The following is a 15,436-nucleotide window of genomic DNA, read 5'->3' as shown; positions in this document are numbered from 1 at the left end:
ATTACTAACTGATCGTTTCATGTGACTTCAATAAAAAAAGATTCTCAGCCTCGTGTGTGCCTTCATTGTGTAATGGAACTGATCAAGGGCCTACTTTTATTGTGTGTGTTTTTTTTTTTGTTTTTTTTTTTTTTTTTTTTTTTTTTTTTTTTTTTTTTGTACTTGATGGTATGTGCAAACGATGGGAGTGCTTACTTACTTACTTACTCCTTGGCATTACAGCCGATGTAAGGCCTTGGCCTATCTGATGATCACAGCCCAATCCTGATGATTTGCTGCTCGTTTCCTCCATGTCCTGACTCCAATCTTTCTCAAGTCATTTTCCACATCCTCCATCCATTGTTTCCAGGGTCTCCTTTTGCTCCTTTTTCCACCTGGATTACCTGCGTAAAACTTTTTGACAGCTCGATCCTCTGACATTCGCTCTATATGGCCCAGCCATCTTAATCTGTTAATTTCAGTCACCAAGTCAGGATTTCTATACAGTTCTTTCAGTTCCTTGTGGGAGGGGAGGGTCTGAGAACACCACCTGCATGGAAAATGTCTGATGCATAACATGCCTGTAGTGCACATGGCAGGACACTGAGGCAAGGTAAGGGGTCCATGTTATGCGAAACACTGAATTGTGCATGTAAATTAGACACAACTGGAACACTACATGCACGGCATTGTACATGGCCCAACAGTAACTGACGTAGCATGCCGGTGTGTGGCTAAACACGTGTTCAAATGGAGATCACTTTGTTCTTGAAACACTCTATTTGAAGAGACACAATTTGAAATATTGTTCAGATCACATTTCACTGTTGGATGAGCATAATCCAGTGACACAAAGCCTGAGTCCATTCTTCACTCTAATGGATTAGTTGTCAACCATTGAAAACTAATGAGGTTAGCACACATCATTGGTTGAGAACGTGAATTGCTGTGCGTAAATGATGACTATGCCATTGGCGAAGAAACGACGAAACTCGGTGAGTGGAGTTGTGCTCCCACATCTTTGAACAAGGCATTGTTCAGCATGGTCATTGAGTAGTGCATATAACCTGTTGCATAAACACCGGTGCAGAAGACGCGAAACACAAATGAACTGTGTGGTCACCACTATGGGAACGGGATCGGTAATCGGGATATAGGAAACTTAATTCCCATGTATGTCGTAGCTCATATATAAAATAGAAAGAAACTTCCACATGGGAAAAATATATTAAAAACAAAGATTCCAAGACTTACAAAGCGGGAAAGCGCCGGTAGACAGGCACAATAAATAAAACACACAAACACACACACAGAATTTCTAGCTTTCGCAACCGATGGCTGCTTCTTCAGGAAAGAGGGAATGAGAGGGAAAGACAAAAGGATGTGGGTTTTAAGGGAGAGGGTAAGGAGTCATTCCAATCCCGGGAGCAGAAAGACTTACCTTAGGGGGAAAAAAGGACAGGTGTACACTTGCACACACACACATACCCATGGATATGTTGCTTAATATGATTTAAAATGTTGAACTTGCTTGTACATTTACCAAATGAATGTTATTTATTTTATGTCATTTTTTAAAAATAGACAGTATTTTATGTACTCAAATCTGTGCCAAAAACCAGTTCTTCTGCTACTACTTCTTTCTGATTAGTGAAATGAATATAAGCTAGCAGTAATATTTCATTGCCTCAGTTACATTACAAATTTTATGTTCCTTAACATGTCCAAAACCATTTCTCCAATATCAAAGGTCATGAAATGAAATGAGAGTATGGCATTGTTGGCCGGAAGGCCCCTAACCAGGGAAGTTTGGCTGCCAAGTGCAAGGCTTATTTCAGTTGATGCCACATTGGGTGACTTTTGCGCCAGTCATGAGGATGAAATGATGATGAGGACAACAGAACACCCAGTCCCTGAGCGGAGAAAATCTCCGACCTGGCCGGGAATCAAACCCGGTCCCGCTTGCATGGGAGGCGAGCACGCTACCACCAGCTAAGCAGGCACATATCAAAGGCCATATTTTCAATTCGTTTGGAAACTGTATCTTTTCTGAAAGGAAACTCCAGCTGGGAATGTCAACAATATAGGAAAAGACAGAGTGCTACTTACTGTAAAGAAGATATGTCAAGTTGGAGACAGGCACAATAAAAGACACTCATATATAGCTTTCAGCAACAACCTTCATCAGTAAGACACGCACACACACACACACCACACACACACACACACACACACACACACACAAGCAAACACACCTCAGGCTGGCCTGAGATGCTGGAGTTGGCAGTCATGTGTGTGTTTTACTGATGTAGGCTGTGACTGAAAGCTATATGTGAGGTGTCTTTTAATTGTGCCTGTCTGCAATTTGATGTTTCTCCTGTAAGGCAAGCAGCAATCTATCTTTTCCTACATTGTTAATATCTTTACTGAATGGAATTGTTTTTACCATGGCACAATAATCAGTCTCCATTGAAGTAGACTATTGACAATATTTTTGTTGCTTGTAGATCCTCATGCACTAAGAGTTTTCTGATACCAGAACTGGCTGAATTTGTAACTTTTATTTGTGTTACTGCCATTTTCAAATGCCTGGAATTACATGACAGAATAAAATTTACTGATTGAATGCGTACAAGATTAGCCAACAATGGTTTGAATGTACAGAGTTATTTGAACTGAAGCAACTTCTGTCAACACATAGATTTATGTAAATTACACTGTGTCAATGAATAGATCAGTCAATAAACAGACACTTGTTAAATAATAGTTGCCATAGAGTAACATATTTGTGAACATGAATCACATGCTTACCTACAACCATTTTGAGAAACCATGTCAATCAAATAACCAAAAAGCCATTTCAGCAGACAGTTGTTACAGCAACATAAAACAACATTTATACATTCACCTGCTCTACCCTGTGGACAAAATTCAACAGAGTTTCATCGCCATATGTCAGTCAAAGAGTGAATTTACATGAGTGACACACACTGAGTACCACCATCATAGCTTCACCAATGATACGAGTCACAACTTCTTTTAGAAGATAAATATGGCTAACTTGAGGCATGAAATTATGTCAGAATGGAAGTTTCAAATAATGTTACAGTATTCATTCAGTAATAAAATTACTGTGTGCTAATATAAACAAAATTAAAAGCGTTACAATATTCTTATCTGTGGGTTATACAAGAGTTTCTTATATAGACTATGACTTCACTCATAATACTATTAATAAACAGACACTACAGGCAGCAAGGAAATTCATGTATGATATACAAACATAGTATCAAAAAATATTGAAAACAAGTATAATTGTTTCATATGCCTTGTCTTATTATTTTAACTTTATAAAATTAAATTTGTGCATATTTTTGTCTGGTGATAGTTGAAAGAACCACCAACAATAAAACTCAGGATGCTCCTAACCTAATTTCTATGATGTAAAATGCCCATAAGAAGTGACAATGGCCATTTTACTACCACTGCTATAAAGTATGCATTGGTGGACCAACACAGACACAAACTTGTCACTACTAAACATCACTGAATTTTAAGTTTTATACTTACTTACTTATCTGTGGTTTGGGTCTTAGTGACCATATGTCTGCTCCACACTCTTCCTCCGTCGTTCCCGATTGCGAGCCTCCTGCCACCACTCACCTGCTCCTAGTCCTATGTCCTCGGTGTCCTTGTCAATATTGTCCTTCCATCTTCTCCGCAGTCACCCCTGGTACCTCCTTCCAGCTACAGCTCCCAGAAACCCAGAAACACATCATGGGGTATCCTCCCTCCATTCATCCTTGCTACATGTCCAGTCAAGGTGAACCTTCTTCTTCTTATTCTATTTTTTTTGTGAATCAATCAAAGAAGGGCCATATATTTTTGGGAGATTTTTCATTTGAAAACAAGTAGTTTCTCCTCATCTGTTCTCCTAAAGGTGATGCTTTCACAACCACGCATAACCATTGGCATAATCATACTTTGGTACAGCTTGATCTTAAAATTTCTTGACAGGGATCTTTTCTTCAGCACATCCTGAAGGATAAAGTATGTTCTGTTGCCTCTGACAATACTTGCATTTATTTCAATTTCACAGTCGTTCTGATCACCGCTGAGACTACCAAGGTATTTGAAAGTATTTGACCTTTTGAATTGGATACTGTCCACTGTGAGCAGGTCCCCATCTCTTGCTGACTTGCTCGGGACCACGCATTCTGTCTTATGTTCACTGACTTGCAGGCCTGCTCTATTGGCAATCTTGCAGTACAAGCCTGCCATTCTTAGCCTGCCATTCTTCTGAGCTCTTCTTTACTTCTGCTGACTAGGATTATATCATCCGTGTATGCCAGTTGAGTCACTGATATGTTGTCTAGGGGTATTCCAATGGAGTCAATTTTCATAAATTCCCAGTCTATTTTTTCTAGCACAAGGTCGAATAATATGGGGGAGAGGGCATCTCCCTGTCTGAGGTTGGTTCGAACTTCGAACTGTTCTGATAGACTGGTACTCGTCTGCACTTTACAGAGTGTTTGTTCTAGGCACATCGCCACCAAGTGGCTTATTTTGGATGGAAACTGAAAATCCTTTAGTATTCTGATTATAGTACCCCTGTGTATGCTGTCATAGGATTTTTTGAAGTCAATGAAGAGCATGTGCATGTCTATTTTATATTCCCAGCATTTCTCCGTTGTTTGACATAGGGTAAATAGGTGTTTCACTGTTGATCTGTTGCATCCAAATCCACATTGGGAGTCTCCTACAGCTTCTTCATCAAGTGGTAGTATCCTATTTAGGAGGCATAGAGATAGTACTTTGTAGCTGACATGTAGCAGGGATATTCCCCTATAAGTGTCACATACCAGGGGGTTATTATTTTTCAGTAATGGACAGATGATGGCCATTTTTTAATCTTTAGGGAGACTTTCTGGCTCCCAGACCTTCTGTATGAGGCTTGTCATGGTTCTTACAAAGTCAGGTCCTCCATTTTTTATGAACTCTGCAACAATTTGGTCTTCCCTGGCCTCTTTTTATTGTTTTCTAATTTTTTGAGTATTTATGTTATTTCATATTCAGTGTGGGTAGTCACTTCTGTGTCCACAGTTTGTGGGGACTCAAAAGGAAGAAGTTCTGTGGGATATTCATAATTTAGGAGCTGGGAGAAATATTCTGCCTATCTTTTCCATTCACTAGCATTCCTCCTTTTTCATCTTTAATCAACTGTTCTTTCTTTACATAATTTTTTGTACATTTCTTCATGTTGTGATACATTTGTCTAGTCCTGTGGTGAGTGAGATCCTCCTCCTTTGCCTCATTAAGTATGTCACTGTAATATTTCCTTTCCTCTTGTCCAAGAACTGTTGATGTTTCTTTCCTTATTCGAGTAAAGTTCTCTTTTAGTTGTATATTGTTCATGTTTTCTAACCACTCCTTTCTAACTCTCCTTTATTCCTCAATTTTTCTTGCACATATCTGGTTGAACCATACTTGGGTAGGTTTTTTCCATTTTCCCAAAACTTTTCTGGCTGATTCATTCAGGGTGGTTTTGATTTTTGTCCAGTCTTCATTTATGTTATTGTGACCAGACTCCATTTGCTCCACATTTGTTATCTTCCCATCTAGTTCTGTCACAAACTGCTCCTTTCTTTCTGATTCCTTTGACATATTTACATTATAGATTGCCCTTTTGGTTATTGTCTTTGTAACTTTTTTAAATTTTACTGTAATTTTAGCTGTTACTAGGAAATGATCATTGTCTTAGTCTGCTCCTCTGTGTGACCTGGCGTTCTTGATGGAATTTGCAAAATGTTTTTGGATACATACATGATCTATCTGGTTTGCAGTTTGGCTATCAGATAATATTGAGGCCCCCTTATGAATATTTTTATGGGGGAACATGGTACTAGATATGCAGAAGTTGAGATCTGTAGCAAATGTTATCAAATGGTTACCACTGTCATTACTTTTTTGTGTAAACTGGCATTTCCAGTGACAGGCCTGTAAGTTGTCTCTCTTCCTAGCTTAGCACTGAAATCCTCAAGTATTATTTTGATACTATGGTTTGACAGTGAGTCATATATTTAGAATTCTTCTTTCATGAGTTCATCTCTGTCTTCATAAGGAGCATGTGCATTAAGAAATGTCACATATGTACTTTGTCCACCAATTGTTATGAATGAAATTCTGTTAATTATGTATTTGAATTCTTTTACCAAGTTTTGCACCGTGCTACTAACATAAAAGCCTGTTCCAAATTCTCGGTGGTTACCACAATCTCCATGTAGAATACTTTTTGTACTTGTTCTTACAGACCCTGTTTCTGGCCATCTGATTTCCTACAGTGCTACAATTTGTAGTGTGTATTTTTCTAGTTGGCTGACTAGAGTTTGCATGCTTCCCAGCCTGAACAAACTTCTTACATTCCATGTTCCAAATATTAAGTCTAGTTTTCGTTTCTGAGTTCTGTTTCAATTAAGACAGTCCTGTTACCGAGGCACATGTAGAGTATCCTGACCAGATCTTGTTTTCCATGAGAGTGGAGGTAGCCCTCTGCACAATCCCCAACCTGAAGGACCAGAGACCTTGTATTTGGGGGTCTATCCCTAGGAACATTGCCTTCTCTATGGCTCAGTGACTTGTCCTAGCCACGCTAGTTTTGGTTCACCCTGGGTATTTTATTTCCCTGGTACCCGTCATATCTGATAAGTGTTCCCCTATCTGCCACCTGGAAAGCGCCCAATGGGGGACTAGTAACCCCACGCAGGTCTAAGTTTTATAGTAATAATAAAATTACTTACAAAACAACCTTTTTTATTGCAGGAAAATCCTCAGTTGGCTATTACCATGGTGCCAGAAATCAGTAGCAATCCGTGAGACAACAAAAGCATGTGTCATTAAAGTATTGCACCAATTTAGATTAGCATTCCGTGATCTGGGACAACTTATGGTAAAGGAAAGCAGGTTACCAGATGCAGAACTGGTATTTTACATGACATTCTATGAATTAGGATATCTTCTAAATACAAGAGATCCAGTAATAGTCAATAAGTAAGTTATTTTCATTTTTGTCATTCTGAAATTAGGAAATAGCCATATTAAATGTATAACTGCCATCAAGCAAATATTTTACATTCCTGTGGTTTGTAGTCAAATAATGTCTTCTACGATGGTACTTACAATTATTCAATTACTCTTACCTGTAATCGACAGACTTATTGTTGATAAACTTGAGGATAACATTGTCAAAAAATTGTAAGCTCAGCACAAATTAGTAATTACCATACTAAATTCATATATAAAATTTATTTGTGGTATTTCTCAATTCATATATCATCTTTCAACACCTATTTTTTAAATAAAGTTCCTGTGTGTATTACCCCCTCTGAATTACCAACTATTTGTTTAAAAGCAAAATTTCTTAACTTTTGACACATATTACATGAACATATTTGAACAATATTCTCCCATAAAAGTAATTTTAAATGCTACCCTACATGCATGTTTATTTTTGTGAAAACACAGTTTTAAAAACTCATTGCTGCGTCATGAAAATCTAATGTAGTTTTAAGATAATGCCAGGGGATCTTATGTATTGTCATTTTTGACAAGGGTCACACAAACATGTGACAGGTGAATTTTGTGATGTAGAAGAGCTCAGAATACTTGATTTTACCACATGATATTTAGTTTGAGGTAGAGACAGGAACTTCCATAATGATGTGCATTTCTAAACTTCCCAATATCTGCTTTAAAATTTCACTGAGGGAACTGGTTCTCTGTTAATAAATTATTATTAGTTTTTCTGCAACACAGTACATTAGAACAATGTCACATACAAACAAATAGTAATAATGGTAATGAAATTGTTATGTATAAAAGAAAATTATAAAAAATACCATGAAAAAATGTTCACTTGCCACTTGATATGTTGTGTACATTTTTCTTAGTCACATCTACTAACTTAATTTTACATCAACTCATCATGTGTTATGTAATATCAAGTAAATGAAAAGTACTATTTCCTATTCGTAATTCCTTTCAGAGTGAGCCTTTTTGAGTTTCATTTACATTTGTATTTATCGACAGGGCTGTTATGAGGAAACGTCACTTTCCTAAATGGTCGAAGTTGAGGTTTCCAGAAATTATTTCAGGACTGCCAGTGCCAGTTAATGAGGTTAGATTAAAAAAATAGATTATATGTGCTGTCTTATTTAGCTTAAGGAAATTCAAAATTGTGTTTTACATATATTTCAAGAATGAAATGTGAAAAATATACATTAATATAAAAGTAGATGTAGGCTGGTAATAGATGGCATTGGAAAGTCAGAAAAATATAATTAAATGCATGTATTCTGACTGTGGAAGAACCACGTGAGGCAAGTATGCTTGTAGGATAAGGAAACTGCAGTGCAGACATGGAGTCATCTGTGACATCTTAAATCAATGCAAGGATAGTGATTTCACAAATAAAGACAAACCTGTTTTTTGTTCCTCTGGATGACATTCCCCTCTCTTAAGGTTGATTCATGGAAATGACATATTCTTGTTGTAAATTTCACATTTATTTCTGTGACCAGATGCCCTTTGCCATTACAATTTAAACCAACAGGAGGAAAATCGTGTAAAGAGTTTATGTACAGGGTGCCGCAAAAGGAATGGTCAATATTCAGGGATATGACAGGAATGCTCATTTGAAGCAAAAATCTTCATATGGACATATGCCCTATTTGAAATGGTTTCCAAGATAGAAATTATTTAATGCACATTTGTTTTTGGGCTGTGCACATGTCTGTATCACCCACCTAACCTCTTTGATGGTTTATTCTAACCCAATCTACCTTGCTGCTTTCAACCTCATTCCTCAGATTGCCTTGCTGCCATTAAACTATCCCACTGGATACACAATTGTACATGGAGTATTGTGAGTGAAGTAGTGTGACGGGTTGACAATGTATCAGAGAGAAGTAATGATTAACTATGTTTTATACACACTAGCTAAAATACCATATGTCTATACTAATGAAGAATCTGCAGATATGGTGTAAGTTTATGGCTTCTACAATGGAAGTCCTCCTGCTGCTGTCAAAGAATACCCTTGTCAGTTTATGACATATTCTTTTTTTATTGTAGAGTGTTTACCAGAGTTTTCAGTACACTGAATGAAACAGGAATTTATCCAAGTTCCAAATTTATTCTGAACTCATCGTTCAAAAACTTGTGCATGAACACCAAGACATTGTTGAATTGGTACAGTGTGGTCCTACTACCAACACACAGTGACTTTCTGCAAGTATCAGCGTCCCACAAACACATATGTGGTTAAAATTACATGCAAAAAATTTGTACCCATTTCACATACAGTATGCCAACAATCTTCACATTAGCAGCAATGTCTTGTGACTTGTAACTACACACATAATAATCATTGATGGTCACAGGAAAATCCACATACTGCCATTCATTTTTTGATCAATGTTTTGTGCAGCATGTAACATATTGATACATACATTCATTTTAGAAGAGCAAATGACTGGACATAATTACTTGCATTTTTTTAAATTCATTTGTTGAACACCCTGAGGACATTTCTTTGATTACATGAACAGCTGTGTACTTCCAGCGTGATGAAGCCTGCCCAGATGTGAGGGGACATCTCAAGCACATTTATCATAAGTGCTAGATTGTTCATGGTAGTACAGGGCCACCAAGATTTCCCAAACTTATGGCATTAGATTTTTGTTTATGGGGTTGATGAAGTCTGAGGTATACAAATTAATGGTGAATACATGCGGAGAACTGCTTGCCCACATCATGAACACTGTTGCCCAGTATCAATGTACATTAAAGGTGTTTATTTTGAAAATGATTTCAAATAGGGCATATGTCCATATGCCCTATTGTTCCTATCATATCCATGAATACTGAACACTCCTCCCGAGGCACCCTTATACAGGCTGAGCCAGCCAAGACAGGCCACCCCAAATACATTGAGAATTAATAAATATCTCAAGGTGTGGTTTTCACCAAGTTTGCTGATGTTTGCAAATAATTTTTATATTACAATGCCAACGTTGTTTTTTTAGTAATGGAATTATATACTTTTTGTTGCATTTGAAATAAGCATTACGAGAACTTCAATGACATGACATGTATGAGACTTATCAAATAATATCAAGATAACAGCACCACAAACCACTGTCTCGCCATCAGGAGACGATATTCCACAAATGTGTGACCTGTTATACCAAATGTAAGCAGACATGTAACTCAAGTATGGTTCTTCTGTTTACCTGTGTGCTTGAAGCCCATCATTCTGTGTTCTGTTGTTGTGTCTGTCAGATAATTCACTCATAAAGCTATTGATACATTCACAATGTATACAACAGTTGATAAAGTGAATATAATTTATGCCAAATGTTGTCAAACTACTAGAGCAGTGGTGCAGCTGTATGCTGAAGAGTATCCAGATCATGCCAAGCATTCTTGATCTCTCTTTGTAAACAACAAAAAAGAAGAGCATTTGATGAAAGAAATGAAACTTAGCATTTTAGCAGCAGTGAATATAATTTATGCCAAATGTTGTCAAACTACTAGAGCAGTGGTGCAGCTGTATGCTGAAGAGTATCCAGATCATGCCAAAGCATTCTTGATCTCTCTTTGTAAACAACAAAAAAGAAGAGCATTTGATGAAAGAAATGAAACTTAACATTTTAGCAGCAGTAACCCATAATGCAAATGTCACCAATAGGCATCTCAGAAGTATGAGAGGTATCAATTAAATGAATGTTCTGTGAACATTAAATTTCATTGCATTTCATTCTCTTCACATTTTGTTGCATCTACAGCTTTGTACTAATGACTTCCAAAATTGGTTACTGTTCTCTGAATGTTATCTGTGGAAAGTGCAATTTGATGCAACATATCTATGCAAAATTTTGTTCAAGGAAGAAGTAGTGTTTACAAACAATGGACAAGTCGATCTTCATAATATGCACTAATCATCAAGTGAAAATCTACACTTGCTCAAAGAAATGGGTAAACACAATGCTCTTAGTCTATCAACATTTGGTACATGTTTTTCAAGGCCCTCATCATTCTTCCCTGTTTTATTGATGGGAATGTAAGTAAATTCAAGTAGCTCAAGTTCCTAAGATACGCTGCTGCAATTATTCAAAGACATCCCACTGGACATAAGGCAATCAGTGAAATGCCTTATAACATGAGTGTGTGCTGCCATTAATTCCGTATGAAATTCAGCATGTAGTATTGTTTCTCCACAATCACTTTGTAGCAAAAAGCAATGCTCCAGGTCAGCATTTTGAGTACTTGGTATGACAGCCATGATATTTTAATTTGAATTTATTCACCTTTGAACATTTTAGATGTTAGTGGTGTAATTATTTACATATAAAGCTAAGTTATATAAAAAGATAAAAATTTCTTGATATGTACATCAGTGACACATTGCTACATATAATGTGAAAATTATATATGTAGGAAACTTTCAACCAGTAATTTATTATAACTTAGTACAATAGTAGCTGGAAAGTTATGTCACTTAAATCTGATTCCTCATACTTTTTTATGGAGTATTATGCTTCCTTCTTAAACCACTCTGCTAGAACATTCTTAAATATATTGCAGGAAACAAAATGGGCAGCTTTTGGGAGTCTATTGAAAACTCTGGGGCCTAGATATTTGTGGCTGTAGCAAACCTTCCTGTAGGGTATATTAGTTCATTGTCCAGTTCTGTTTTTGTGATTATGTAGAGACATCTTAAGGTTAAAATTATTTAAATTCTCTTTAACACCGAGAAGGCAGCTATACATACAGAGGCTTGGAACTTTCACAGTATCGAGCTCCTTGAAGTGAACTTTACCGGATTCTCTTGATGTCATTGCTACTATATGTCTTATAGCCTTTTTTGCCACCTGAATACAGTTTTTGAGCTGGGGTAATTATCCCATAGAAGAGTTCATAGGCACAGTGGGAGTGGAAAAATGGAAAATATGCGTAAACTGCTATGGTTTTGCTTGCATAATCCTCAGTTTGTACAGCAGACAAATCACTCAAGAAAGCTTTGAGCACATTTTTTTCTGCATGACTCACCCAACTGAGTTTCTGAACTATGTGAAAACCTAACAGATTGATTACTTTTGATCTTCATTGAAGACACTTAAATTGAAAACAATATCTTCAGATTTATTTTTATTAATTTTTAAATAATTTTCCTGGAATCAGTTAGTGCATCAATCCATTGATACATTTACATTACATCACAGCTCCTCTGGTTCATCAACTTGTGTGATTAGAGTTGTATCATCTGTGTACAAGGTAAAAATGAGGGTAAGTTGTTTGTATATACACACATCTAAAAACGTTTTGCATCACCCCAGTTCCCAGAACTCCTGAAGATAGACTTGACTGTGGATATTGTATCACAGATACAGTCCCTTTGTCTGTTCAGAGATGGCACTCAGCCCACCCAAAGATGTAAACAACCATGCATGAGCAGCACCTATTAGACGGAGGGGGTCCGACAGCTGATCAGTCTCAGTCCTTCCACCAGCAAGGACGTACACTGCTCGTGTTGCCTGTAGTTCAATCATGCCTAAGTGGTCAATACCGTAGTTCAATCATGTCTGCATTGTTACTGTGTGCCAGGAAGGGTTCTCAACAAGGAAAGTGTCCAGGCATCTTGGAGGGAACATAAATGATGTTATTCAGACATGAATGAGATACAGAGAGACAGGAATTGTCGACAACATGCCTCGTTCAGGCCACCGAATGGCTACTACTGCAGTGGATGACCACTAGTTACAGATTATGGCTCATAGTAACCCTGAAAGCAACACCACAGTGTTGAATAATGCTTTTTGTGCCACCACAGGACATTGTCTTATGACTCAAACTGTGTGCAATAGGCTGCACGATGCATGACTTCACTCTCGAAGTCGATGGTGAGGTCCACCTTTGCAACCACAACACCATGCAGCGTGGTACAGATGGGCCCAACAACATGTAGAATGGACCACTCAGGATTGGCATCATGTTCTCTTCACTGATGAATGTTGCATATGCCTTCAGCCAATTGTTGGAGATGTGTTTAGAGGCAACCCAGTCAGGCTGAATGCCTTAGACACACTGTCCAGCAGCTGCAGCAAGGTAGAGGTACCTGCTGGTTTTGGGTGCCATTATGTGGGACCACCATATGCTGCTGGTGGTCATGGAAGACACTGTAGTGGCTGTATGGTACGTGAGTTCTATCCTCTGAACAATAATGCAACCATATTGGCAGCATATTGGAGAGGCATTTGTCTTCATGGACATCAATTCATGGCCCCATCATGCATATCTTGTGAATGTCTTCTTTCAGCATAATGACATCGCTGGCCTAGAGTGACCAGCATGTTCTCCAGACATGAACCCTATCGAGCAAACCTGGGATAGATTGCAAAGGGCTATTTATGAACAATGTGACCCATCAACCACTCTGAGTGATCTACGCTGCATTGCCATTGAGGAGTGGGACAATCTGGACCAACAGTGCCTTGATGAACTTCTGGATAGTAGGCAATGATGACTACAGGCATTCATCAATGCAAGAGGACATGTTAGTGGATATTAGAGGTACTGGTGTGTACAGCAATCTCTATTCCAATTTTCTGTACAGGTTCCAGAATTCTCGGAACCAAGGTGTTGCAAAACTTTTTTTGATGTGCGTACGATGCACAGGAATGGACCCAATACTGAGCCTGTGGAACACCTTTTGTAACAGGTAACGAGTCTGGCCTTCAGTTGTTTATAGTTACCATTTGCTTTCTGTTGCTGAGGTATGGTTCAATAAGCTGAAGAGCATCCTCTCCTACTCCATAGTATTGGAGCTCTTTTTTATAAGTTTACTATGTGGGACAGTTTCAAAAGCTTTCCTCAAATCTAGAAGAGTTTCACAGGTTGCTTTCTTAGTCTCAAAAGTATCACATATTTTTGTGATGATAGTCCCAACTGCTTTGATAGTGGAAAGACGAGGTCTGAAACCATATTGTGAGGTGCTAAGTAGATTATTTTTTTCGAATTGCTGGTTAATCTGTTAGTACAATGTTCTATCATTTTTTATATGATTGGTATGGGTGAAATGAGATGACGGTTATCAGGGGATGCTTTGTCACCTCCCTTATGGATAGGTGTTACAACAGTAATTTTTAGGCAGTCTGAGAAGAGTCCTTCATGTAGCATTTGGTTTATGATTTTGGTTAGCAGCAACAGAATTTCTTTCTTTATACCTTTTATTACGTGATTTGAAAGTCCATATAAGTCTTCTGCTTTTGAGCTGCTAAGTTTGGCAATTGCTTCACTAACCTACCTGTAGGATACAGGAGTCCAGCAGAAGTTGCCATGTTGCTTACCATCTAGAGCTGGAAGCAAAACTAGCAGTTTTATTTGCATCTTCAGTGAGATTTTTATTTGAGCCAGAATTTCTAACATGTCCATTTAATGTGTTTGGTTGAATTGGAATGTTGTTGTGTTTATTTTCAGAGCTTATCTGATTTGATAACTTTGCATGCTACTTTTCATTTAATTGTAAAACTGAGTATGTAATTGTCATTGGCTTTCCTGTTGGCTGCTCTAAGTTCTGATCTATACATCCTTCTTCCTGCTGTGTAAGCTTTCTTCTTGACTTCATTCTGTTACAATTTGTCATAGTGCACCATCATATCTTCCCTAAGTTTGCACAGGTGTGGTATATTCTAGTTTCTCAGTTCTTGAGGTTTATTACTCCAGTTCTGCTTTGGGTGTTTTCTGTGGTATTTGGGATATCATCTGTCAAGTTTTTCTACAACAATTCTAAAAATTTCTGGGTTGAATGATTAACAGATTGGTTTTTAACTGATTCAATTTATGTTCGTTTATTGACCTGAGTACTCTTCCTAGTTCTGTTGAAGTACTATCTGTTTGCAATGTAATGTATTGCGAATACATAGAAAGAAGGATTCTTTATTGTATGATTATATGATAGCGGAACAAACACTGGTAGCAGTTACTTCTGTTAAATATCTGGGAGTATGCGTGTGGAACGATTTGAAATGGAATGATCATATAAAATTAATTGTTGGTAAGGTGGGCACAAGGTTGAGATTCATTGGGAGAGTCCTTAGAAAAAGTAGTCCATCAACAAACGAGGTGGCTTACAAAACACTCGTTCGACCTATACTTGAGTATTGCTCATCAGTGTGGGATCCGTACCAGATCGGGTTGACGGAGGAGATAGAGAAGATCCAAAGAAGAGCAGCATGTTTCATCACAGGGTTATTTGGTAACCGTGATAGCGTTACGGAGATGTTTAGCAAACTCAAGTGGCAGACTCTGCAAGAGAGGTGCTCGCATCGCGGTGTAGCTTGCTCGCCAGGTTTCGAGAGGGTGCGTTTCTGGATGAGGTATGGAATATACTGCTTCCCCC

At 37.8% G+C, this 15,436-nt stretch overlaps 1 protein-coding gene across 1 annotated transcript in view; it reads left to right on the top strand.

Annotated features, from left to right (window-relative positions):
• LOC126272873 (putative phosphoenolpyruvate synthase) overlaps nucleotides 1–15,436 on the top strand; it is a 329,859-nt gene that overhangs the window by 269,605 nt on the left and 44,818 nt on the right. Inside the window, exons 24-25 of the mRNA XM_049976096.1 lie at nucleotides 6,799–7,026; nucleotides 8,065–8,152. Of these exons, the coding sequence (XP_049832053.1) occupies nucleotides 6,799–7,026; nucleotides 8,065–8,152 (316 nt within the window). The remainder of the gene's footprint in view (nucleotides 1–6,798; nucleotides 7,027–8,064; nucleotides 8,153–15,436) is intronic.

Source organism: Schistocerca gregaria, chromosome 5 (genome assembly GCF_023897955.1).
Source record: "Schistocerca gregaria isolate iqSchGreg1 chromosome 5, iqSchGreg1.2, whole genome shotgun sequence".
In the NCBI taxonomy this organism is placed as follows: Eukaryota; Metazoa; Arthropoda; class Insecta; order Orthoptera; family Acrididae; genus Schistocerca; species Schistocerca gregaria.
Note: the sequence above shows the minus strand (reverse complement) of the source record. Positions and strands in the feature narration are given on the sequence as shown.